The 26,667-nt window shown below is 58.4% G+C and overlaps 1 protein-coding gene across 4 annotated transcripts; it reads left to right on the top strand.

Annotated features, from left to right (window-relative positions):
* Window positions 1-61: 61 nt before the first annotated feature.
* On the top strand, window positions 62-25,942 carry RBM38 (RNA binding motif protein 38). Of its 4 annotated transcripts, none has more exons than XM_030825769.1 (4): window positions 62-484; window positions 1,302-1,425; window positions 1,924-1,978; window positions 23,220-25,942. In XM_030825769.1, the coding sequence occupies exons 1-4, from the start codon at window positions 248-250 to the stop codon at window positions 23,383-23,385; spliced, it is 582 nt and encodes a 193-aa protein (XP_030681629.1). In that variant the 5' UTR covers window positions 62-247; the 3' UTR covers window positions 23,386-25,942. The 4 variants fall into 4 exon arrangements, with proteins under 4 accessions (XP_030681629.1, XP_030681628.1, XP_030681630.1 ...); XM_030825768.1 differs by lacking the exon at window positions 23,220-25,942 and adding an exon at window positions 16,069-17,870; XM_030825770.1 differs by lacking the exon at window positions 1,924-1,978.
* The last annotated feature ends 725 nt before the right edge of the window (window positions 25,943-26,667 follow it).

Below are 26,667 nucleotides of genomic sequence, written 5' to 3'. Positions count from 1 at the left end.
GGGGCGGGGCTGAGCTGGCGGGGGCGGGGTCGGCTACAAAGCCCGGGGGCGGCGCCGGGGCGCAGAGTCCCTGCAGCGCCGGTCGGGAGCGTAACGCGGCGCAGCTCGGCGCGCACGGCGGGAGCGGCGCGCGAGTGGTCGGGCCTGGCGGCTGGACGGGCGCCACTGGCTGCCCCGAGCGCTCCCCGCCGCCCCCCATGAGCGCAGCCCCGCGCGGCCCGGGTCCGTAGGCGGCGGGGCGCCCCCCATGCTGCTGCAGCCCGCGCCGTGCGCCCCGAGCGCGGGCTTCCCGCGGCCCCTGGCCGCCCCCGGCGCCATGCACGGCTCGCAGAAGGACACCACGTTCACCAAGATCTTCGTGGGCGGCCTGCCGTACCACACTACCGACGCCTCGCTCAGGAAGTACTTCGAGGGCTTCGGCGACATCGAGGAGGCCGTGGTCATCACCGACCGCCAGACGGGCAAGTCCCGCGGCTACGGCTTCGTAAGTGGCCCCCGCGCCCGGGCCCGCACCCCGCCGCACACCTTATCGCGGCCTGGGCGCCGAGTCCACTCCGGGGCACACGCCCAGCCTGCCTGCGGCCGCCCCCGCCCCAGGCGCCTCCAGCCGGCGCCCGCACCTGCCGCCTCTCCCGGGCGCGCTCCTGCCGGTCCCGCCCCCACCACCCCGGGCCCCGGCCCCCACCCCCACCCCCACCCCCGGTTTAAAAGGAAGAGCCGCTGTGTTCAATTAGGACTTCTAAGTTGGTGGGGAGGTTTTGGAGCCAGAGGGCACTCGGGATTTCCTGGAGCAGCGGGGGGTGAGGAGCAACGGCTCCACCCCGGGGTGTTAGGAGCCCTTCGGCCTCCCTCATATTTTTAACAGCCCTCTCAGCCGCCCCAAATAAACCTCAGCTTAAGTAAAAACGGCTTGAAGACACTTTCCTACTTCCCTTCCAAGCATAGCGTCGCAAACTCCATCTCGGAGGAAAGTCTCGGCTCTCACTGGTGGGCAGTCCAGGCGACCCCCCAGCCTCCCTTCGGGGTTCATGCCCTTTCCCCGCAGGGGATTATTTTTGTCCTTGAAGGCCACATTTCCCAGGCCTTGAACTTTAAGGGGAGGAGCTGGAATCCAGGAGGCATCTTTGTGGGAGGGCCCCAGGTAGGGGTCAGAGGGGCTTTGGCTCAAGGATCCTGGGTCACAGGCACCCTCAGAGGAAGGGAAGAGAGGGGTGGCAGCATCTGTGCCAGGGCGGAGCCCTCTGCCCCTTTCGCCCCTGGTTCCCCCCACGGCAGCCCCTGATGTGTCTGTGCTCCTCCAGGTGACCATGGCCGACCGAGCGGCAGCTGAGAGGGCTTGTAAAGACCCGAACCCCATCATCGACGGCCGCAAGGCCAACGTGAACCTGGCATATCTGGGCGCCAAGCCGCGGAGCCTCCAGACGGGTGAGAGCTTGTGTTTTCCTGCCTGGCTCTTCTCGGTTTCTATATTGGGTGTCGGTATCTGTCGGGTGGAAAGAGGCCCCCCTTCCTCGCCCCAGCAGTGGCAGTCGGCTATCATGTGCCTGCAGAGCCGGCACAGGGCAGCCATCCCCCCCTCGAGGATCTAGACCCCTTCTCACAGCGTGTGGCCCAAAGAAGGGGGCGGGGGGCAGGGAGGGTACTGCATCCCAGTTGCCAGCTGTCCCAGGAGGGAGGAAGTGGCCATGGGGCCTGGAGGTTGGGAGTGCCGACACCAGTGGCTGCTGACACCTGCGTCACTCGCTGTCACACTTCAGCGGTGTGCCTTGGGGTTCACGAGGGGGAGGCCTGGGAGGGGAGAGGAAGCTGATGATCCCTTTTGACTAGAGGTGTGTGGCTTGCGGGATTCTGCCACCCTGTGTGCAGCCCCTGAGGCATTGCTCCTGCAGTAAGGCCAAGTCCCTGATTGTTCTCTCGTTTTAGGCTTTGCCATTGGGGTGCAGCAGCTGCACCCCACCTTGATCCAGCGGACTTACGGGTGAGTGGACGTGGCTGGCTTGGGGTGGGCAGTCCTTGGAGATGAAGTGGAGGGGGCCTTGGGCTTCCTGGGTCTGGAAGGCTGGTGAAATGACAGTTTTCAGACATGTGATTGCGTTTAAGCCAAGGGAGTGAAGAGAAGGCAGATTGCATTTCTCCATCCCTGGCAGAGGCCATACCACCTAGGGGATGGTGAGCCTTGGAGCCTGCCTGCCTTGGTGCACACCCCAGCTCCCTTCGCTAAGTGTGTGGCCTGTTTCCTCACCCGTAAAATGGGAGTGGTCACAGCACATCTGAGTTTTCTGAAAGGAGGGCCTAGGGTGGGCCTGGTGCAGGTAACGCTCTCTTGAAGTGTTTGCTGATGACTCCTAGGGACTGGCAGGCCGGGTTCTTCCCCAGGCGCTCCTCTCACCTGTTCTAGTGCTGGGGCAGGTGGTGGCAGTAGGTCATTGCTACCAAGGTCTGATGTTTGTGAACGCTGCTGCAGATACGATGTGTTCAGGGCGGAGGCCACCTGCCTGAGTGCCTGGCCTATGGGCTTGTAGTCTGACTCATTTAGAAGCAGCACAGCCCACTCTTCATCCTCAAATGCCTCCCACCTCCCTGCCCTTTTTTAAAACATCTAATAAGTCCTGGCAGCTGCTTGGAGAGGGACACACACTTAAGGGATGCAAAGGGTCCTGCCTTGCGGCCTGCCTCCCCACCCCGGTGATGGATGGGAGCTGTCTTCCCTAGCGCCGTGGCATATTGATGGGGTTGGAGTTGGAGGGGAAGGCAGCTCAGAGACCACCACTCCTTTTAGGGCGTTGGCACTTCATGAGCTTTCTTAGTCCAAATCCCTAATGCCAGTTGATCGCGTGTGTGTGCGCGCATGTGCGCGCACCACGTAGATTCCATGGAGAGAGACACAGCTTGAAGAGTAACCTGCCTCACTGGGGCAGTGTGGACAAGGATCCTGTGGAACTGGGCTGAGCCTGGCTCCCAGGTGATTGGGTCAGAGGCCCCAGCAGAAGTTGCTGTGCCCACTTTCTGGGAACGCTTGGGGTGACTCGTGGGCTCCCTGCCGGCTTCCGTGCGTATTGGTGGATGTGTGCAAGTGTAGCAGTAGGAGGAGCTGCTGGCTGAGGGGTGCTGGAGGGTGGCCGGGGCCCTTCTAGCCTGTGCAAGTGGCCGGGCAGCTCAGCTTCCTGCCGGGGTGCCTGTGTCCTCCTGGGAAGGGAGCGTGTAGGTGGTGGGAGCAGGCGGCCCTGTCCGTCTCGTCCTGGAATCTGTTTTGTAGATGTCTAGAGCAGTCTTAGAGGGTGTTTGGGGACACTCTAGCCTTCATGCCTTCACCAAGATTCTTCCTCTGGGGTTCAGGCCACGTGAAGAGGGTGTTCCTTGTTTTCCAGAACCTTGGCTCCGTTCCCTAGGCCCGCAGCAGGCGCCGGGGGGCATGGACTGGGCGGGAGGTGCTGCTAGAGGTGAGGGTGTGCGCCTCCAGTGCCTGCAGCTCTTTTCTGCTTACTGTGGGACTAGGCCTTCCCACCTACTTCTGGGCTCGCTCTGATCGACGCAGCTGCCTCTGGGACTCCATAACCATCAGTGCTTGGCCTCTGGGGCCTGCGGACGTGGGTTCGAATCCTGACTTTGCCCCTTACCATCTGGGTCTGTCTTGGCAGTGGCATCCTCCTCATCTGGAAAACGAACATTAACTGCTTAAAACAGTGTGCAGGCACATGGGCTGGGTGCTGTGGCTTCCCCAGAAGTCCTCTCCTGTTCTCATAGCAGGCCTCTGAGGATGGGACTGAAACCATTCTTACTTTATAGATGGGGAAACTGAGGCAGAGAATGGCTAACCACCTGTCTGGGCCTGGGGCGGGGGTGGCGGGGCCGGGGTGGGGAGGTGCGAGGTAATAGATGTCCGGGAGGAGATTGGAACACAGGTGGTGGGTGCCTGAACGCATGCTTTCTTGGTGGGGGACAGTGGGAAGGGCCCCGGCCCTGGCCTGACCTCTCCCTTGCTATCCTGGAGTCCTGTGAACACCACCCATCCAGAAGCAGTTGGGATCGGTCACAGAGTTTGCCACTGTGTGCACCCGACTTCAGGCGACGGTGTTTTGTAACCCAATCTGCTGGCTGGCCATTCGATACCTGTGACGATGAAGAGGCCGCAGACTTTGTTGGTTGCCAAAGGGTGGAGACCCAAACAGGGATGGTGTCAGAGGGACCATCCGCTCTTGGTTTCCCGGGAGATCTGAACTCAAGCCTCTGAGAATCCTCCTGCCCCTGCCTGGGCCTTACTGAGGTGGGTAGGGGGAGGCTCCCGGGTGCAGCTCCCGGGGGGCATTGGGGCGGGCTGCCTGGGTCAGCTGTCTGCCCCCAGCCCCCGTCCGCTGGTGGAGCTAGGGAGCTGGGCCCTCGTCAGCGTCCCTTTTGTCTTTGTGAACAATCAGGCCCCGGGAGCACAGCCGGGCCTGACTCAGCGGCCAGTTTTTTCGGCCTTGGGCTGGCAGCGACTTGCTGTTGGCTGAGGGCATGGAGGGAGGTGGGAGCCAGGAGCCCGGGCAGCTGAGGGTTGTCCACCAGTTAACCCCTTCCGTGCCTGGCTGAACTCTTCCTCGACTTTCTGACCCCGACCTTTTATACCTTGCCCTGGACAGCTCTGAAGATCCCACAGCTCTGCTTTTAGGCAAGGCCCTGTGGAATCTTTGCCTGGCTGGGTCTTAAATGTTTGTTTAGAATGATTTACCAAAGAACTTTACACTTTATGCTATTTGCCGGAGTTTCCTTGCCTCTTTCCTTTTTTTAAGTTGAACAAGCTCTGTGAGACCTAACTCACCCGTGCATTTCTGACCTAACTATATGTGACCACCGTCTGCAGTTTGGTGGAGCCTTCCTCGGCAGTGGCAAGGGCGTGGTAGTCACAGCAGGAGCCGGTGGTCATGGCCCACCAAGGGTGTCTGCCAGCTGAGTGTGTCCGTCACCTGCCGGTGGGAGGGGAGGTGCAGCGGTCTGGAGAGGGTCTGTGTCCAGGCAGAGCTTAGTCTGGCCTGGGAGGATGCCCTGTGTCAAGGGGTGTCTGTCCATTCTTGGGCTGAGGGCACCGGGAGCAGAAGTTTGTCCTGGGCCTGGCTGCACCCAGAGCCTCTTCTTGGGTTATTTTTGAAGGGCCAGCTGCTTCCCTGGGTGCAGGTCTCCCTGCCTGTTAAGGGGGCCTGGCTGTGGCCTTGACTCCCGTTCACAGAGTGCCTCACTGTGTACATTATAGAATGTCTGAAGGGGGTGGAATATCCCGGGCTTCCACCCCTAGAAGCCAGTAGCATTGCCTCGCCTAAGTCATGACTACCAAAAATGTCTCCAGACATTGCCAAATGTCCCCTGGGTTTAGTGGCATGAGGACCAGTATCTGTGAGTCTTTTGGACCTTGCCTCATGGTCACAAGATGACTGCCACAGCTCCAGACATCCCACCTACGTTCCGGGCAGAAAGGACAATAAGGGACAGTACGAACTGCCTCTGTCTTTTTTAGCAGAAAAATGGAAGCTTTCACAGAGGCCTCAACAGGCTTCCACTTAAGTCTCACTGGCCACAACTGGGTGACAGGACATGGCTGCCACAGGGGCTCCGAGATGACAAGACAGGCTCCTCGGACTCTGGGGTATCAGGTACAGGCCGTATCCAGGAGCAAGGGCCCTGGGGGTCTGCCTGGGCTTGAGGCCAGGCCCAGCCCGTCTCTGCAGGCTCCTCCCCATCTGTGAATGAGAACAGTAACACTGTCTCCCCTACAGGGCCAACTTGACTGTGTGTGGAGGGCCTGGCCCTAGGAAGTCACAGTTTGTCAGTGACGCATCTCTTGCCGGCCCTGCTCCAGGGTCTGTTGATTGACTACCTGTGCAAAACCGAGGCTTAGAGCAACCGAGAGACTTGCTGGGTTCACACATCCCGGGATGGTGGGGCCTGAGTTGGGGGCTGCGAGACTCTTGTCCCTCCCACAAGGACTCAGCGCCTCCCTCTGGCTAGATGGCAGCTCTTGGATGATTCAGAGCACAAGGCCTCAAGACTGATGATGGCCGTGAGACCCTCTCCCAGGCATGTGCCTGCCCCACTGCATGTATAGTTTCAGGGACCCCTACGTCCTTCGTGTGAAGGTCTCTGGTTCCCACTGGGTAGTAGATGGCTGCCCTTGCCATCACGGGCCTTGGTGTGTGCACGCCATGGGGCCTGGACAGAGCACCTGGGTCCCCAGAGCAAGAGGACGGACTGGGGAGGCAGTGATGGGAAGGTGTCTGTCTCCTTGAGAGCATGGGGTGCGTGAGATGGGGAGAACGTCAACAGCCACCCCCAGCATCATTCATTCATCAGGTGTTTATTGAGTGCTTGCTGTATGCCAGGCCTGGTGCATAAGAAGGACACGGTCCCCGATCTCAGGTGCTTACATTCTGCTTGTGCACTCGTGGGCCCGCATGGTGACGTGTGCAGTTAAACAGGAAGCTGCCGGAATGAGTGCCTGCGTGGGGACCGAACAGTCCCACGTCTCAAGTCCAGTGGTGGGGAGATGTGTCTGTGTGTGTGATAAAGCTTCACAGTTTGTGTGTAACTACACACGACATATAAGAAGGTTAGTGTGTGTAGAAGATGATGCAGTGTGCTGAAGGCCTGCAGTCACTAAGCCACTGTGCCTGGCTTAGTGTCCTGGTTTTGCTCGTGTCCTTAGTTACTCTGATGTGCCCTTGGGGGATAGAGGAGGCAGAGTACACAGGACCTCTCTGTACTGTTTTTGCAACTTCTTGGGATTCTTTTATTATTTTATAATACAAAGTGAAACAAAGCCAGAGGAGCTGTTTGCAGGTGATGGCGTGTGTGTGTGTGTGTGTGTGTGTGTGTGTGTGTGTGTGTGTGTAAGCGTGCTGGGGAAGGCTCCACTGAGGATGGGGGAAATGGGCCCTATTGGCGTCTGGGGAAGAGCAAGCAGCCCAGGCCCAGAGTGACAGGTGAGCTGCAGGTCACCGTGGCGGGCATAGGGTGAGCACCGCAGGGCGAGGTCAGAAGCTGAGGTCAGAGCCAGGCGGCATGGGGCTGGGAGGAAGTGACTCCCCCCAACACTGTGGCGTCACGTTTTCACCCTGAGGGTGTCTCGTGGTGCCCTCCACCCCCCCCACAAGGCTTCCTGTTTGGCAGCTCATCTGGAGCCAGGCGTGGGCTGCGCCGTGGCCCTCCTGGGCGGGCGCCCGTGCCGCACCTGTTGTTTGTCCTGTCTGCTGAAACAGAAAGCAGCCTTTGGGTGGCGGGGGCTCCTCTCCGAACATGAGTTCTCACCCTGGCTCCCTGCTGGGCTTGGGGAGCCTCTTCTGGAAGCCTTGGGCCAAGGGGCACAGCTTTGTCTCAGGGTAGAGGCCTGATCACAGACCGAGGTGGAGGCCCAAGTTTGAGCTTTCCTCATTTAGCCTCAGTTTCACCTTGTGTTGAGGGTGGACAGGCTGAGAACTCTGCAGTGTGCTGCGGGCATCAGGACCTTCCTGCCGATCTTGTTTGGGTAGAGTAGGGAGCTGGACACTGGGTCAGCTTGTCTGACAGATCTTTGCTTGCATTGTGCCAGGCTGGGGACGCCTGCCATGGGGGAGAGGGGAGACCCGGTCCCAGCTCCTAATCACAGTGCTTCCTGCAGCGAGGTGCTGAGAGGAGGACAGAGACAAAGGAGGTCAGCATGCCTCAGAAGGCCACAGGAGCTGGGGAGGGGAAGGGAGCAGCCGGGGAGGGGAAGGGAGCAGCCGGGGAGGCTCAGGGCCCAGCAGGGTAGCCTCAGCTCCTAGAGGACTTTGATGACCCAGGGAGGCACTGCTACATTCCTCCAAGTGACACCGGGCCACGCAGGCTCAGAGCGGAGGAGGGATGGGTCAGTCTGCATTTTTGTTTTCAGAGTGTTTTTGCTTCTGGCTGCTGGGTTGAGCCTGCACGGCCGAGGGTATTGTGGTGGTTGGAGGCCCTTAGAGGATGCGCAGTAATCCAGGCATGAGACGAGGGTGCAGCCTGCACCAGCGGCCCTGGTGAGATACAGTGAGATTCTGGGTGTCTATTTTGAAGAACCTGGGAAAGAGAGGAGTCCAAGAAGATTCTGGAGCTTTGGGCCTATGAAATGGAAGATGGGCTTGGCCCTGACTGGGGTGGAGGCTGCTGTGCAGTACAGTTTTGGAGAGAAGGTCAGGAATTGGAGTTTGGGCCGGTTCAGGTGGAGATGCTGTTCGGGGCCTGGCATTGCCCCACAGAGAGGGCGTTTGACCTGTGTCCTGTGGCTGGCTGCCTCACAGAACTTGAGTGTCCCCAGACCTCCCAGTCCTCCCCCCTAACAAGTCACTGGGGATTCCCGGGAGGCAGGGCCGTGGCCTGGCTTCCTGCCTGCCAGGCGCCTCGGGGACCTTCCTACACCCAGCCAGGTGGGAGTCAGAACCCTAAGAGCTGCGGTCCGTCTCTGCCGTGGTGGGGCAAGGCCCCTGGAGAGCAGGGAAAGTGCAATGGGCTCATTTGCCTTTTTCGTTTTTATTTTCAGAGGCGACTTTATGTTCAGAAAATGAGTCCTCCTGGGCCGTGGTCAGTTCTTTTCACTGCGAGTTCTGCTTTGAGTGTGGACGTGTGTCCCAGGCACCATCTGTACTTCCCTCACCCGGCCCGCCAGGGGGTTCTCAGACTCTGCCCGAGGCCCAAGCCCTCTGTCTTGGGGGCAATCTGTTGGACTCTGCAGCATCCTTAGTTTACAGATGGGAAACAGAGGCCGGAGGGGCTGAGTGATGGTCCATGCGACTTGGACAGGCATGGCCAGGATCTGGGCTTGGGGCTCTTCCTGCCCTTGGACCCCTGAGTCTCCGTGGACAGAGTCAGCTGTGGTGCTCTTGGCTGTGTGCTGACCCTGGGTGTGTTGGGGTTCAGATGCTGCCTAGGCCACGTGTGAACGGGAAGGGAGACAGGCACCTCAGATTTCCAGTCTGGACCAGGCTCTGGGTCCCCCTGTCCTCTCCTGGGCTGTGGCAGAGTCAGCTCCTCCTGCATGCCCCGCCCTCCCAGGATGGCCTGGCCTTTCCAGCCCTAATGGTGGCCCATTTCAGTGGCTCCATGATTTGGGGGTTTGGTGTTGCCCAGGCTCCGGCACTAGGGGGAAGCAGAGAACCCCTGAGTCGTCCTTCCGCAAACACCCTGGACCCCAGCTAGGTGCCTGTGCCCAGTGTCCAGCGTTGCAGAGGGGCTTGGGTGGCATGTGGGAGTCTGTCCCACCCATTCCCGTGGTTTCTTCCTTGGCTCTGCCTGGACTTTGCACAAGTGGTAGGATTAATTCTCTGGGAAACAGATCCGCCTCTGATTGGTGCAAGGCCCTTCTCCGGGGTCTTGGTGGGAGTATAGAAGTTTTCTGCAGAGGATGAGGAGGCACGGACACCCAGTTGTTCTGAGGCCGGAACTTGGAAGGAAACTGGAAGGGAAGGAGGCCCCTGCCCTCTCCTATGAGGGAACAGCTGGGCCATGGCTCTGCATCCCTGGGGAACGGATGGGACTCCAGCATCGGCCGTACAGAGGGCCGATTCCAAAGTGACTTCTAGAGGAGGGAGCAAGTGCAGTGTGCCTGAAGAGGCCAGCGGGCCCTGGCCAGACAGGAGCAGCCCTGATGAGCATCGGGTCCCCCGACCTTTAGGCTCCTACCTGATTGTGCCTGGCTGCTGGTCTGTTTTGCTCACCAAGAGTTCTTGGCTGCTGCCCCCTGACCTGGGGCTGAAAGTCCTAGGAGAGGGAGGGCCTCTGTCCCTCCCAGCATTCCTCAGGCCCAAGGAGGCGTCCATGCTGCTGAAGCCTCTCAGGTGCACAGAGCAATAGATCCTCACAGCAGCCCCCTGGGGCGCGTGGTTCCCCAGAGGCAGTGGTGAGGTCACCCGGGGCCGCCAGGCACCTGGTCGGGGAGCAGAGGCTGGCGGGCTGTGCCTGTTTAGCTGTGACTTGTTGGGTGGAGCCGTGCCTGCCTGTCCCTCCAGCCTGCCCAGCCCTGGCTGCTCAAGGCTGAACTGCTTTCTCTGCCTTCTTGGGGCAGGGACTCTTGGCCTGGGAAGCAGAGGCCATTCCAAGCGGTGGGGGGGCTCTTTTGCCTCCCAGCTGCTTGCAATCCGGGGCCTGCCTCAGACGCTCAGCACTGGGCACCTGCTGTGCTGGGGCACTTGGGACGCAGTGGCTGAGACCATGCTCTTGTGGGGAAGACATTGTGCAAGGCAGATGACGAGGGGGCTTCTAATCATAAGGAAACAGAGCCTCCTGGGTGGGACCCTGAAGGGTGAGCTTTGAGCTGTGGGAAGAAGCAAGCGCATAGGTGCGAAGGTCCTGTGGTGGGAAGGAGTCAAATCTGGGAACAGAAGGAGCCCAGGGCAGTGGGAGTGTGGCCAGGGAGGGCACAGTGCAGGTGGAGATGAGTTAGGAGAGGTAGGTTGAGGCCTAATAACGCAGGAAGCCACGAGGGAGCAGTTTGGGTTTTCTTCTGGGTACAATGGGAGGCAGCTGGAAGGTTCTGCTCCTGGAGGTGATGGGGTCTTGATGTTTTCGTTTGTTTGCTTGTTTTTTGAAACGGAGTCTTGCTCTGTCGCCAGGCTGGAGTGCAGTGTCTCGATCTCGGCTCACTGCAGCCTCCGCCTCCCTGGTTCAAGCGATTCTCCTGCCTCAGCCTCCTGAGTAGCTGGGATTACAGGCATGTACCACCACGCCCAGCTAATTTTTGTATTTTTAGTAGAGACGGGGTTTCACCGTGTTGGCCAGGATGGTCTCGATCTCCTGACCTCATGATCCACCCGCCTCGGCCACCCAAAGTGCTGGGATTCCAGGCGTGCGTCTTGATGTTTTTAAGACAGCTCTGGCTGCTGCTGGGTGAAGGATTCAGGGCTGGGAGGCAGGCCTCCACCACCACCAAGGCAGGGCCACGCCACTGCGCCCGCCTGGAGAGTTGGTGATGAAGGAGAGGGAGGATTGGAGAATGGAGGGATGGAAGCAGGGAGCTCCCGTTGGATGGTGTGGGCATAGGCTGCAGTGGGGGTGAGTGGGCAGGGCAGTGCCTGGGTGGCCTGGTGGGCTCTTCACTGAGGTGGAGAGGGCAGGAGAGTCCCACCAGGGCCAGGCAGACACGTGCCCTGGCAGGCGAGCCTGTGCAGGGGACACAGTGTTGATGGGGCTTGGTGGGTGGGGCAGTGTGCAGCTACCAGGCCGTGCCCTTGCGTGCAGAGGCTGTGGCACCTGACCTTTCTGAGCATGGAGTGTGAGGGGGGTGCCGAGGAACCTGCCTGGTGCATGCACACCCGCTCTCCATTGCCAGGCAGTGGAGTCTTAGGCCTGCGGCCGGATGCAGGCCCGGGCCGCCCGTGGACAGTGCGGGGCTGGTGGTTTGGCTGCATTTTTCTTTCTCACCTGACCACTCAGTGGGTTCGCCCATGTGTGCATGGCTGCATGTGCCCCTCTGTCTCTCAGTTCCCACCATCCTCCTTTGCGGCCCCCCTGGCGTGGGCACTTGTGGTCAGAACAGCAGTAAGGATTCCTTGTCTTTGCCCTTCCCCATGTGGTTTCTGATGTTCCACAGTCGGGCATCTCAGCCTCAGCACTGCGGACCTTTAGGGCGGCATTGTTCTTTGTTGTGGGGGCACACTGAGCATTGTAGGAAGCAGTCAGCACCCCTGGCCTCGACCCCTGTCAGCAGCACCCCCACCCGCACCCCATATTCCTGGTTGTCCGTTGTGACAACTAGGACCATCCCTAGGCATTTTCCAGTGTCCCCTGGGGCACAGTTGTCCTGGTTGGGAATCGCTGTCCTAGTGGCGCCTCTAGGGCCTCACAGCAAGCTTTCGAGGTCAGCCTCTGTAGGACCCAACTTACAGATGAGGAAACTGCGCCTTGGAAGTTTTGAAACCTGTTTGGTAACTCAGACAAGTGCAGGGGTGAGGCGAAGCCCTAGGAGGGAGAGAAGCCGCTGGAACCCAGCTCCTGCCTGGCAGGGCTTTGTGGCTCCTTCTACCTTAACTTCGGCTGGTGTTCTCACTCCCCCTTGGGGCCTTGAGGTGTGGCCCCTGCTGTGCCTTCCTTTTATTTTGAACTGAACCTGGGGCCCCAGCCAGTCCTTGCAGGCACAGCTACCAGCAGCAGACCCCACTGTGCCAATCCCTTGCTCTGCAATGGGGCAAATTGCTTGGGGCCTCTCTGAGCCTCGGATTTCCTCTCTGGGAAATGGGCTAACACTAGCATCTTTTCTGTGGCTTTTTTGTTTTGTTTTGTTTTTTCTGAGACAGAGTTTCACTCTTTTGCCCAGGCTGGAGTGCGGTGGCATGATCTCGGCTCACCACAACCTCCACCTTCTGGTTTCAAGCGATTCTTCTGCCTCAGCCTCCCGAGTAACTGGGATTACAGGCTCCCGCCACCACACCTGGCTAATTTTTATGTTTTTAGTAGAAACAGGGCTTCGCCATATTGGCTAGGCTGGTCCTAAACTCCTGACCTCATGATCCGCCCACCCCAGCCTCCCAAAGTGCTGGGATTACAGGCGTGAGCCACTGCGCCCGGCCTTCTGTGGTTTTGAAAATGCTTCGCAAGTTATCCCAGGCCCTTTACATACAGAAAGATGAGTAGATACCGACATGCAGTGTCTGCAAGGGTCAGGAAACAGGAGAGCCCCTCCTTCCTCCCCAGCCTAAACATTGCTCACCCACGCTTGTGTTTGAGTGTCCTTGAGTAGGGCAGCTCCTTGGTGGCCAAGGCAGCGCTCTGGCCCCGATGATGTGGGGCATCAGAACCCGATAGAAATGACACAGCCCTCAAGGTGAGTGTGGCCGGAACCCGGCTGCCCCACAGCCCCAGGCACTTGTGTTCTGCGTCCCTGGTCTGGGCAGCGGTTCTTGAACGCAGCTGCGGATCAGGACCCCGGGGCCTGTTCATGCAGATTTCTGGGCCCCATCTGCCTTTGCAGTCTGCATGGGATCCACATTTTTAGCAAAAACTTGCGGGGAGGTGTCTGAGGCAGGGGCATCACTGCCCATGTTTGGAGAAGGTGTGGGTTCAAAGCTTCCATAGCCTCCAACTAAGGAATGTTTTCGAGGTTCCGAGAGCTGGATCGTCGGTGGGAGGGGGCACTGGTGATGCCAGGGACAGCCTTCTGGGCACAGCCCCAAGACAGTCCTTGCTGTGTCTCCACTCGCCCCCTTCCCAAGGGAGGCCTCTGAGACCCTGCTGGGCCCCCTGCCTCCGCTGGCCAGAGCTCCTCATCGTTCTCAGTGGGGTCTGTGCCACCCACCGGGCCTTTGTTCCATCAGCACCATGTGCCCAGTGCCTCCTACAGGCCTGGTCCTGGCAGAGAGCTGGGGGTCCAGACAGAGCCATCTCTCTGACAGAGCGCCATCCAGTGGGGCGTCGGGCAGCGTAGCGAGGTGAGGGGCTGGCCTCCATGTGGGGTTGGGGGGGCCTCGCCAGGATAAGGGCTCCAGGCAGAGGCATTGGCAGGTGTCAGGCCCAGGTGGGGAGGATGCGAGGGATTGAGGTGCTGTGGGGCGTGGGCCGGCACCAGGGTGGAGCTGGGTGTGCAGTGGAAGCCAGGGGTCAGCAGTTCCGGGCACCCCCATGGTGGAGGTGCCGCGAGAGGGTTGTGCACAGAGGCTGCCGGCTGCCCTCCTCCACTCTTCAGATGCTCAGACTGGTGCCTTCCTCCACCTTATGCCGCAATGCTGCTCCCCTGCGGCCAGCTCTGCCTCATCATTAGGTCTCTGCAGGCATCCCCTCCTTCAAGAAGCCACCCTGTCCTCTCCCCCATCGCTGTCCACACATCACAGCCCTGTGCTGTCTTGACTTCTCCTGAGCCCCCCAACTCTGGTTTATGGGTTGGTGCGTTTTGGTGCCTCTCCCATCCTAGAAGCTAAGCCCCTCGAGGGCAGGGGCTGTATGGTCTGCTCCTCTCTGCATCCTGGCAGATATGTAAGAAAGGCGTCACAGCTTGAGAGTCAGAATTCAAACCCAAGCCTGGCTCCGCACAAGGCTCTTGTTCCCATGGAGGATGCAGGGTGGATAGCAGAGGCTTCTAACCTGGGGAGAGGGACAGGAGGTGCCGCTGTGGGGTTCCTGGCAGGAACTGCCTGGGCCTCTGGACAGATGCTGTGGAGGGTTGGCCGTGTGGGCTGCAGGTGTGGCCACAGCAGCCACTAGGATGGCTCAACCTGGGAAGGTAAACAGCAGTAGAGAGGGTGATGCGGTGTAGAAACTTCCCACACACTTCCCAGATGGGGTGGGGGGAGCAAGAGGCCCTGTCATCCAGGTTTCCCTGGTTCCCACTGTTGCCATAGGGCTGGGGGATCCACTGAGTGCACCTGCCTTTGTGCTGGAAGCCAGGGCTCCTCTCTGACCCTGAGGGTCCCTGGCTCTGGGGAGGGAGTACGTGTTTTCAATGCCCACATGTTGCCAAACCGTGCTCCAGAAAGCTGCCCAGTTTCTGTCCCTGCCGAATGCAGGAGAATGCAGGGAAGGATGTACTTTTTCTCCAGAGCTGCTTCCCTTGAGTGAGGGCCCTGCCTACAGGTGCAGAAGGAAGCTGAGGTTCCAAGTTGCCCCCTAGGCGGGCCTGGCCTGTGTAACACGCAGGTGTGCAAGGCAGAGGAGATACTGATGCCCAGGGCACAGTGCCGTGCCCTGGCAAGACCACTCCATGCCTCAGGCTCTGCAGCAGCTTCTGATGCCACTGAGGTGGCTGTTCTGTTGCAGATGGGAAACTGAGGCTTAGCGGCTTGCCCCAGGCCACCGAGCAGCTGGTTGGCAGAGCAAGCACACGCCAGGAAAGCTGCCTCCCTGAGCCTCGTTTCCCCCTTTGCTGAGGGCTGAGCATGCTGTTGCATGGCCAGCCCACAGCAGGCAGGAAGTGGTGGCCTGCCCGGGTGGGGTTAAGAGCACAGCTCTGAGGCCAGCTGACTCCTGGCCCCTCCACCTCATCAGCTGTAGGACCTTGGGCAAGTCACCTGGCCCTGTGTGTGAAATGGGCCTCATGATGGGAAGACCAAGCCGACGGGGTGACACACCCAGTCACAGTACGGGTCTCCCCCAGCGTGGGCGCTAGCGAGTATGGCAGCTGCTGGCACCATTACTGAGGGCTGCTCATGGTGCCATGTCTGTGGTCACCGCCATTGCACTCCTTTGCTCCAGCATTCACCCAGTCACTCTCACATCTTCACGGAGCTGCTGCAGGCCAGAGTCCGTGCTGTCAGGGACAGAAAGAAACCCTGTGAGGGCTGAGCACGGTGGCTCACGCCTGTAATCCCAGCACTTTGGGAGGCCGCGGTGGGCGGATCACGAGGTCAGGAGATTGAGACCATCCTGGCTAACATGGTAAAACCCCGTGTCTACTAAAAATACAAAAAAAAATTAGCCAGGCGTGGTGGCAGGTGCCTGTAGTCCCAGCTACTCGGGAGGCTGAGGCAGGAGAATGGTGTGAACCTGGGTGGCGGAGCTTGCAGTGAGCCGAGATCACACCACTGCACTCCAGCCTGGGCGACAGAGCAAGACTCCATCTCAAAAAAAAAAAAAAAAAAAAAAAAGAAGAAAGAAACACTGTGAGGAGTGGGTGTTGGCTAGGAGAGAAGGTGTGTACATGAGCCGGGTGTGCAGTGTCACTTGGTGGGTGTTGGGTATCAGGGAGATGAGCAGGGAAGGGGACGGGGGCTGGCCTCCTAGACATGCAACCCGGGCATTCGTACAGGGCCCTGCTCTTGATCGCATGCTGTGCTGTCGTGGCTTCAAATTCTCAGTCATTTGAAAACAACCGTTCAAGATTTTTATTTTTGCACCAGCTCCGGGGATGTGGGGTGTAGGGCTGGGATGGGGGGTGCAGTCTGGGAAGGCCTTGCTGAGAAGGAGACATGGAGGGGAGGAGGGAGCCTGGTGGTTAGCGCGGACAGCCAGTGTGAAGGCCTTGAGGCGGCAGCATCAGGCCCGGTGCTGTTTCTGTGCCCATCTGACTGATGAGGAAAGTTGGGGCTCGCGGTGGGGGGCGGCACGCATCATGTACCCCACTGTTCTCCCAGCTGTATTCCCCAACTCTGTTCTGGCCCTAACCCGCTCTGCTTGGCCCCACAGGCTGACCCCGCACTACATCTACCCACCAGCCATCGTGCAGCCCAGCGTGGTGATCCCAGCCGCCCCCGTCCCATCGCTGTCCTCGCCCTACATTGAGTACACGCCGGCCAGCCCGGCCTACGCCCAGTACCCACCGGCCACCTATGACCAGTACCCATATGCCGCCTCGCCTGCCACGGCTGCCAGCTTCGTGGGCTACAGCTACCCGGCCGCCATGCCCCAGGCCCTCTCAGCCGCAGCCCCTGCGGGCACCACCTTTGTGCAGTATCAGGCGCCGCAGCTGCAGCCCGACAGGATGCAGTGAGGGGCGTTCCTGCCCCGAGGACTGTGGCATTGTCACCTTCACAGCAGACAGAGCTGCCAGGCCATGATGGGCCGGCGACAGCCCAGCCGAGCTTCAGTGAGGTGCCACCAGCACCCGTGCCTCCGAAGACCACTCGGGCATTCCGCCTGCGCCCTGGGACAGCAGAGAGACGGCTTCTCTTTGAATCTAGGTCCCATTGTGTCTTGAGGGAGGACTTTAAGAATGACCGAGAGCTATTTAAAGACACAATCCCAGGTTCCTTGCACACCACGGCAGCCTCTCCTTGCACCTTCTCCTGCCTCTCCACACTCCAGGTGCCCTCAGGCTTGTGTCCCCACCGCCGCATCGTGGCGGGGTGTCACAGACCCTCTGCAGCCCCTGGCTGCCCTGGACTGTGCAGAGATGCCTGACTCCAGGGAAACCTGAGAGCAAGAAGTTAATGGACTGTTTATTGTAACTTGATCCTCCCGAGCTGTGAGCACAGTCCGAGGTGTGAGGACACAGCCTCCTGTTGGAGTCCCATTTTCTCCATCAGGGCACGTGGGCGGCTTCCTCAAGCCCAGAGGAGCTCCCAGGCGCACGGGGGCCGCCGGTAACAGGGGCAGCCGGCCAAAGGCCCCTTTCCAGTCATAGCACTGAAGTTGCAACTTTTTTCTTGTAATTGTTTTGCTACTAAGATAATTTCAGAAGTTCAGTCTATTTTTTCAGCGGATACTGCCGCCACCAAGAATCCAAAACCTATTTTTGACTTGGAGAGACTTGCTTTTTGTTGGTTCCGCCCGTGGAGACGACGACAGTGTTTCTGTATAATAAAGTGTCTGCCGGCTCGCGGGCCAGGATCCTCTCAGTGGGATGGGCGCCACAGACAGGAGGCCCCTCAGGCCCGCGTGGGCCACTGTCTGCTGCTGCCTGCCAGGGTGGCGGAGTGAGTTGTCTCAGGATCCCGTCACTGCAACGTTGACACTCCTCTCCCTTCCCTCCCTCCCCAACTCCCCAAACACTGTGGAACGGGAAAAGGGAGTGATCCGCAGCATTCAGGCCACTTGGGGTCTAGACTACGGCGGTGCCAGCCTGGGGGGGTGGGGCGGAGCAGAGGCCCTCAGCTCTGCCCGCTGGAGCGGTTGAGTGCAGGAGGGTGTGCCTCTTCCCTCTACCCCCGCACCACCTGCTGTGTGCCAGCCCGAGATGGTTCCTGCCTGTCTTGGGGGTTGGTGGAGGAAGGAGGCAGTTCTGCCAGCTGTGGCAGGGCTGCTATGGGGCATCCAGGGCTGTGGGGGTCTGGAGGAGGGGACATGAGGTGAGAGGTATCCTGGCTGAGGGCGGCGGGCAGCGGGGGGTCTCCCTCCGGACCTACCTCAGGGAGCTGAGCGTGCAGGCGCTCCAGGGCAGGCCTGGGACAGAGTCAAGGCCCAGAGAATAAAGGTAGCTAATCTCATAATAATATTTTTATTAGAATGTTCTGATGATAAAAATAAAACTTGTTTTCTTTAAAGAAAAAGTTGGTCTAATTTTTCTCAAAACGCAGAGCTCCCCTGGTGCCTGTGGGCATCACCCATGCCCCACCCTCCTGGTTCAGGAGCCCAGGATTTCGCTGGCAGCCATGCATAGAGTGCCTGGCCTGCACCGGCCGCTGAGCCTCAGTAGCAGAACAGACGCATCCCCCCTTCACACCTGCTAATGCAGGGGAGGCCTGGCGTCCCCGCCGCCGTGCGTCATCCAGCGTCAGCTTCAGACCCGGAGAGGACTGCGCTTGCGTTACTTCTTGACACTATGGCTGGGGAGGGACCTGGACGTGGATTGTGATTGGCAGCCCCACCAGAGTCCTGTGGAATAGGAGGACAGTTCCCCGAGAGAAGGGGGGTTGCCACCAGAAGACCCTGAATGTGGGCTCCTGAGGACGATGGCAGGTGTCCAGGACAGCTGCCCTTAGGGTAGACTTGGAAGGGAAGCCTTGGTCTGGGGCTGGATAGTCCCAGCATCTAGAACTCAGAGCTGGGGAAATCACAAGGCCTTCATAGAGGAGGTGTCAGGGCTGGAGAATCCATTAACTCCTTCCTTGAATTGCTCACTCACTGTGTCATCCCAAGACGTGTGCTGGGTCACACGCAAAGCGCTGGGGATAGAGCAGACAGGGTTGCCCTTTGGGTTTCTCATCTGCTGGGGCAGACACAACAATGCCCCAGGTTGATGGAGACTGACAGGTTTCCGGCGGGGAGGGGGTAGAGATGCCGTGAGGGTCTGCACTTCCTCCCAGGCCCTGCAGGCCGGCGCCTCCCTCCCACTGTCTCAGTTTGCAAATGCTTGTGAGGGGTCAGGGAGGGCAGCATGGGGCTTCCAGCCCGGAGGAGGAGACTTGCTGCAGCTGATAAGAACTTGGGGATCCACGGAGGGGGGCTGCGGGTACTGCCAGGGTTATCGTGAAGGCCACTCGCGGCCTGCATGTTTCCTGTCACTATCAGCTGGTGGCAGCCTCCGGGACAGGCCTTCAGGAAGGCCCTGAGGCCTTGAAAACATCTCCTGGGTCCCAGGATTGAAGGCTCTGGATGGTGACAAACCCAGGAGAGAGAATTTCTAAGTCACCTGAGCTGAGTGGGGAGCAGGGGCTGGCTGAGGGCAGCAGGGATGCAGAGCGCAGCCACTGTCCCCAGCAACGAGGGTCCTAAACCCCAGCACTGCAGCACCAACATCTGCAGCCGCTGACTCAGGTCCGCACGCTGTGCCACACGCGTTCGTGGATGGTCTCAGTTCCCCTCCAGGTATCCCCATTATCAGACCTGTGAACCAAGATGCTTACGAGTAGAGCCCACATTGCCTGGGCCCCCAAGAGACGTGGTGAGAGGGGCTTGCCTGGAGCTGAAGGGTGTGGGCCTGATTGAGGTGGCCAGGGTGTGCCCAGACATGCAGGCTGAGCCCAGCCAGGTCCTCCCTGGCCTTGAGCCTCACTGTGCAAGACGGTCGCGAGTGTCCTCCCAAGGCAGGGACTTCCTGTCCTACCCACTGTGTTCTTAGCAGCCGGCACAGGCCTGGTGCCCAGAGGGCCAGATGTCACACACACATGCATGCAGATGTATGTTTGTGTACGTATATACGTTAACAGACATCCCGGCCCCCCATATGCACACATGCATAGACACACACACACACACTGATACAGGCATACCTGTGCATAGATACACATATCCACACAGACATGCATCCAGACACATTAACACATAAACATGTATGTGCTATACACAGACACTCCCACTCAATGGTATTCAGAGATACATGCACACAGAGAAACAGACACACACTCATTCTCAGACACACCATCACACATACACAAGTACTGGCTCCCACACAGTACATGCACATATGCGCATGGAGACACGCTTGCACACAAAATTACCTTCCAAGGCACACACGTGCACACACATATGTATATGTGGAGATAGACACATATGCACACACACCCCCATGTACCCCCACAAAGATACACACATGCACCCAGACACATGTGCACACATGTGTTGAGTGACAGTACAGGACCCACCCCCATTGTTTGGCTCCACAACAAGTGAGGGTGTTGTGGGGGGCAGCAGCCATGGTTTTGAGGGTTCATTGACTTGGGGGAGAGGGAAGTGGAGCAGGTCCAGGCCGGAGGGCTTGGGGGGAGAAGAGACGGGCACAGTGAGGGAGGTGCCGTACCTGGCCGCTCACCTGGCTGGGCGGCAGATGGTGGCCGCCAGTGTCCTTTGGCGTGGGGGAAGACTGCTCACTGCCAGCCCCCTATTCCTCGAGAGGGTTTCTGTCTGGACATTGGCGCAGGCTCGGCCAGTGCATAGGCAGGCAGGAAGGGCCAGGGAGCTAACACCCCGGGGCAGCCCTCAGCAGGCTGGAGGGCAGTTGGGGGATAGACGCCCCTCCTTCGCCGCCCTCGGCAGTCACTCTGGGGTGCGTGCCCTGCGCTGGTGCCCTGAGTCCATGACTCCCCCTTCTCTTCGCTGTCTCACGTCCTTGATCCCGTGCTGTGCTTCCAGGGATCCCCTCCTGAAGCAGCTGCCTGTGGGGTTTGCACTCCCAGCTGAGACGGCTGTGAGAGACCTCAACGACGGCAGCATGGGCCAGGCACTCACCGCCCCCGGGAGTGGGGTGCCCAAGTCCTGAGGCCTGGAGAAGCGCCTGCTTCCCCCTCTTCAAGGGGCTGACAAAGCCCAGAGAGCCTCAGCAGTGCAACCAGGGCCATCCCACCAGCCGGGCTTTGCCCACAGGTTGGGCCACCTCCGAGCTGTTACCCTCCAAGCAGGCAGGAGGACCAGGCCCGGGAGCAGAGGCCGAGCGCAACTTCTGGGGCACGTGGCTGCTGTATGAGCCAGCTGGGGGCTGGGAGAGGCACACAGGATCCAGAGGGGCCTGAGACCCCACCCCGCCCCATGGCATTGATTTGGAGACTTCTTGCTGGGGAGGGGCAGTGGTGAGTGGGAGGTGCTTCCCTTAGCGATTGGAGCCCCATTTTCATCCCACTTTCCAGTTGAGCAAACTGAGGCCCAGAGAGGAAAAAGGGGCTCTCCAAGGCCATTGGGCTGTCACTCCCCTTCTGGGGGTATAAACACAGAGGGACTGGGCTGGGACAAGGTGTGGGAACCACAGCCACCGCAGCCCACAAGAAGAAGCCACACGAAGGTGAGGTCACCTCCATGTCACAGCCCCGGCTTGCTCTGCTCTGCCCTGGTGGGGGGCTTGCCTGGTTGCCGTCCTCCCTGAACCTCACCTTCTTCCCTGCATGCATTGAGCTGACCCCTGGGTAGCCCCGCAGGTCCTGCCCGCCCAGCATCCACTCCCTTCCTGGTGACAGCACCTGCTTTTCCTTAGGGAGCTGCCCCCGCACCGCCCTCAGTCCAGGTGGTTCAATGGAGCCACATCTACCCCTGGATCCCCAGCTCAAATAGTCAGCATATTCTACTCCCCTGGATCCCGAGAATGGTTCAGGGATAGACGCGTGACCCGGTGTGGGTCCATGCGAGTCAGTCCTCCTAGGGGAGGAAAGCTGTCCCTCTGCTGAGGAAGCCAAGCTGGGACCAGATAAGCCTGGAGCAGCTGGGGGCGGAGAGGAGTTTGTGCTTATGGAGAGGCTGCCTGAGAAGGAAGCCAGCCCAGGAGAAAGGAGAGCTGAGGAGGAGAGAGGAGCAGAGATGGGGTCTTGGGGACATCTCTGGGGGCCTTTGATACAGCTATGCCTGAAGTTAGATCCTGGACCTTTTTAATTTGAGAGCCAATACTTTCCCCCTTTTACTTAAGCCTATTTGATTTGATTTTTTTGTCCCTGGCAACCAAGACTCTGGACATATACAACCTCAAAGGGCTGGCATTACTCAGAATTAGGTTCAGCAACTGCAATAGAAAGTCCAAAATCAGGGTGGTTCTTAGCTACCTATAATTTGTTTATTTTTCTCATGTAAAATAAGTCTGAAGCAGGCAGTCCCAGGCTTGGATGACAGCTCCACAGTCATCAGGAGCTTAGGCCCCTTCAGTCATCCCAGTGAACCATTTCAATGCATGGCTTCCTTCCTTAAGACCATCTCGGGGACCAAGATGGCTGCTGGAGCTCCAGCCATCATGTTCAAGTGCCAGGCAGCAGAAGACAGAAAGGCGAAGGCTAGAGTATCTCAAGCTGAGACTTCTCAAGGAGCCTTCCCAGAAGTTGCACACGACATTCCTCTTCCATTTCATTGGCCAGAACTTAGTCACACGGCCATACTTAACTGCAAGGGAGGGTGAGGAGTGTCGGTGTTTAGCTGGGTATATAGCTACCTAGAACACAGAAAGCCTTCTGCTACCAAGGAAGACACGGGAATGTCCTTACGCAGACAACTTGCATCCAGCAGTAAGCTCTGAGTCCATGAGAGTCATGTCCCATTCGCATGCGCTTTATGGAGACTGTTATTGACCAAGCCTGTTACCTCTTTACCTTCACACCAGTGGGGTGCGCTGGGTCTATCCTTATGCCCATTTCGCCCAGGGGGAAATTGAGGCTCAGAGCGCTCACTGCACGTGGCCTGAGGTCACCTGGTTCCTTAGGGGCAGTTCCAGGAGGATAGCTCGAGCTTCTGCCTCAGTGAGGTGTTGGAAGTTTGGCAAACAGTTCTCATCGGACATGGCTGCCCATGTTCCTACAGGACTGGCGGCCCAAAGTGCCTTCGCATTCATGGTCCTTGAGCGGGAGCTGGGCCTGGGGCCACCAGGAGGTGCCCTCTGATGTGCTCCAGCGTGCTGGCTCGGTTCCTTCTCCTTAGTATCCTCCCATGAGGAGTGGAGTCATGGTCCCATTTTACAGAAGGGAAGATGGGCTCAGAGCAGGGAGGTGGCCCGGTGAGGCTTCGGGCCTGGGTCGGTCTGCCTCCAAAGCCTGTGTTGTTGGTCTTTGGCTATGTGGCCTCCAGGGAGCTTGCGTGGAACAACTTGACCAGGGCTCAGTCCTGTCTCCTAAGCCCCACGCAGGCCTCCTTTAGGAGTGCAGACCCCCAGCCTGTGCCGGCTGCAGGCAGGGCCAACAAGGTGCGGCAGGAGGGGCTGGATGCTCGGGCCACCTCAGGCGATTGACTGAGCCCGGCTGTTCTGGCCACCTTAGGTGATTGACTGAGCCACAGTTACATCACCTAGAAACTGGTTAATAACCAAGGTCCCGCTTCCCAGGGCTGTGGCCGGGATTACAGGGGATGAGTTAGGTAAGGTGCCCCGTGCAGCCCTGGTGTGGAGTAGGTGCCCCTCAGAGAGCCCTCAGCTCCCACTGCCATCAGGGGAAGCGGAGCAATGGAGGGTGGGTTCAAGAAGACCCCTGATTCCTGGAAGGCCACCCACTGTTTTTCAGGGTGCTGCCTGAGGATGACGGATCCATGCTGCCAGTCCAACGAGACAAACCCTCCCGCTTCAGTCTCCCCGCCTCTGGAACCGAGGTTGTCCTCACAGCCCCAGAACGCATGAAAACTGGCATTTATTGGAGACCTGCCATGGCTTTACACCTGTCATTTCCCTAAACTCTCCCAGCAGCCTGTGGGAAGTTGACTGTGCCCATTTCACAGATGGGAAAACCAAAGCTGAGAAGATTTGGCTGCCTGCTCAAGGCCAGAGAGCTGGGCAGTGGCAGGGCCAGGGCAGAGCTGGGGGTTGGACCCATGCATCCTGAACCTGGAGCCACACGCCGCTGCACCCCAAGGCCTGGGTTCTGGCCGCCGCACCCGTCCTCCACCTTCCTCACCCAAAGCCAGCCGGGCGTCCTCCCCACCCCTGCCCTGGCTGCTGAGTCACACTTGTGTTTGTTCCCCAGAGACGTAAACATCCAACCAGGAGCCCCCTGGGCAGGAGGTTGGGAGCCCTCCAGATGCTGAGTGAATAACAGGGGCATCTGCCCAGTGTGCCTCAAGGCTGGGTGTTGCACAGGGCACAGCCTGGGGTGGGCACCTGGCCTTCCAGATACCTCCTGGGCCTCCCGCAGGGGCTGATAAGTGCCTGGCTCTGCTTATCAGCCCCGTTGCCCCGCCTGCTCCCGCCTCAAGCCCTGGTATACACACTGGGGTGCACGGTGGCCCGGAGATCACGATGGGGTGAACCACCCTCCACCCGCAGCCCGGCCCACCAGACAGCTGAGCCTGGTGCAGCAGAAACAACTCAGAGGGCTCCCAGGTGCCTCCTGCTGGCTCCCTGCTCCAGTGATGGGGGCATTTTTAGATAAATTAAAATAAAGATCTTTTTTTTCTAAATTATAAAAGTAACACTGTTGGGGGGAAAATGTGACCATTTCCTTTAATTTATTAAAATAATCTACATATGTGTATAAAAAGAAGCGGCAGGAAAGAGACCAGGCGTTAATGGTCGTAGGAGGACAGGAGGCTTTTATTTTTTGTTAACACGGCTCTCTATTTTTCACAGCTGAGAAATGAAAGCTAGTGAATGGGGCTTGGCGTCTGGTCATTTGCTTCTGCATCTGTGTGTGCGCACTCCAGACGCTCCGGGGGTTCCAGTGGGTGGTGCCTGTGCCCCTCTCTTCTGCTGACTTTCTGGGTTTCTCTGATAGGCCCGAGCCTGCAGCGGGGTGGGGTTGGGGTCCAGGCGCTTGTCTATGGGAACCCGCTCCATCTTCAACCGTGTGACTCAGAACACAGTTTCCTGGCACACACACAATAACACAATACAAGCCCTCTGTGACTCTCCACTAAATCCTTGCTCAGCCTCCACGGCCAGGGCGAACTGGCCCTGCCACCTGTCCACCTGTCTGATCCTGAGAGAGAGACAGAGATGGAGGGAGTCACTCTCTCCTTGTTGTCCCTTAACCGTAACTCAAATGTCACCCTTGGAGATGCCTTCTGGGACTTCCCTATCTAAGCTATCACCTCCAACCCCATCCTTGTTCTCTCATTTGTTTTTCTTTCCAAGCAGCTGTCTCTGGGATAAGGGCCTGGCCTCAGAGTGTCCTAGGCATGAGTCTGGGCTGCCTCTTCCTCCTCCTCCCTGGGCCTGACAACCTCGCTCCTGGGGAATGGGCTGAGCCTGGGGTTCCTACCCTCCCATGCAGTGGCAGGACCCTGCTCCCCAGCAGCCAGCGTGCCCTGGGATGGCTCGCCCTGCGCAGGTGTGGACAGCCCCTGCCCAGCTTGGAAGCACAAGCCCTCCTGAACCACGGGAGAGCGGAACATCACCAAAGGCTGCTTGGCTCCTGCAGGCCTAGGTGGAGGTGTAGCCTGTGAAGGCCACAGTCCTGAATCTCAAGCTGAGGTTTGGCAAAAGCCTGCAAGGTAACCAGGGGCGTGGGGAGCTGTAGTCCTCATCCTCAGGGTGGGCAGGGCAGAGAAGCCTGAACTTATCCAGCACCGGGCTTGTGCCAGGCCCTGTGTCTACCACTCACCAGCATGGGCTCATCGAATCCATACAACAACCCACTTTATAGATGCAGACACTGAGGCTCAGGCTAGTCAGGGAGTTTTCCCAGGGTCACACAGTGAGTAGCTGGCAGAGCTGGGCTCCAAACCCTGGGGGATCTGATGGCAAAGCTGCCCTCCTAACCTGTAGCTGGGGTCTCCATGGGAGGAGACAATGACCTGTATTATGGTGTGGCCACAGGGAGAAAGGCCACAGAGCCACGAAGAATGATACTGTGGAAGTCTATTTCCCGACACAGAGAGATGGCCATGGAGTATGGTGGAAAGAAAAAAGGCACCATGAACAGAAGCTCCTCTGACAACGCTGGGCCCAGAGTTCCTCACAGCAGCAGTGACACCCGTGCTCTCCAGTTTGCTACAGTCCCCACCAATCCTTACTGTGCCTCTCATTGAACCCTGGCAGGCATTTTAATTTGTCAGTTAGGAGCCATGGGAGAGCCAAGTAGGGGAGGAAGCAGGAACCATGTCAGATACACATGTGCTTTATCCTCCTTGACGTCTTTCTAGAGGACAATTATGCAATTATGTGACAGATGGATGGAGGGAGGGAGGGACTGATGAAAGGGAAAAAATGGGTGGAGGAATGGATAGAGAGATGCAAACGAGATGGATGGATGGAGGGTGAATGGGAGGATAGATGGATACATAAATGGAGAAATGGATGGGGAATGGATGGATGGAAGGAGGGTGAATGGGAGGATTGATGGACAGATGAATGGAGAAACGGATAGAGGGAAGGAGTGTGAATGGGAGGATTGATGGACAGATGAATGGAGAAACGGATAGAGGGAAGGAGTGTGAATGGGAGGATTGATGGATAGATGAATGGAGAAATGGATGGGGAATGGATGGAGGGAGGGAGGGTGAATGGCAGGAGTGATGGAAGATGAAATGGAGGGAGGCATGAAGGGAGGGAGGGAGTGATGGATAAAGGAAGGGATGGATGGGGGGATGAATGGAAAGATAGAGATATCTTCAACCTTGGTGCCTACTCCAGCAGAGTTAGCTTTGCCTCAGGGGATGGTCTGGTACAAGGGTTAATAATTCAAGTGTTTGGAATCAGACAGACCTCAATGTGAATGTGAGTTTCTTTCCTGACAAGCTGTGTGACTTTAGGTAAGTCACTCACCTTCTCTGATGCTCAGTTTCCTCATTATTAGAAAGGAAATAATAATACTAGATAATAATAATAATAATAGAATAATAATCCGCATTCTATGGATTTGCCTATTCTGGACATTTCAGAGGAATGTCCATGCAAGATGTGATCTTGGGGGTTTGGCTTCTTTTATTTTGCATCAGGTTTTCAAAGTTCATCCATGTTGTGGCGTGTGCTGGCCCTTCTACTCCAGCAGAGTTAGCTTTGCCTCAGGGGATGGTCTA

Source organism: Nomascus leucogenys, chromosome 13, assembly GCF_006542625.1.
Source record: "Nomascus leucogenys isolate Asia chromosome 13, Asia_NLE_v1, whole genome shotgun sequence".
NCBI lineage: Eukaryota > Metazoa > Chordata > Mammalia > Primates > Hylobatidae > Nomascus > Nomascus leucogenys.
The sequence above is the reverse complement of the archived record's forward strand: the minus strand, read 5'-3'. Positions and strand labels throughout refer to the sequence as shown.

Coding starts and splice junctions, on each gene's coding strand:
- RBM38 (XM_030825768.1), top strand. CDS start 248: ATGCTGCTGCAGCCCGCGCCGTGCGCCCCGAGCGCGGGCTTCCCGCGG. Junction 1,426..1,923: donor GCCGCGGAGCCTCCAGACGG/GTGAGAGCTTGT, acceptor CTCTCGTTTTAG/GCTTTGCCATTGGGGTGCAG. Junction 1,979..16,068: donor TTGATCCAGCGGACTTACGG/GTGAGTGGACGT, acceptor TTGGCCCCACAG/GCTGACCCCGCACTACATCT.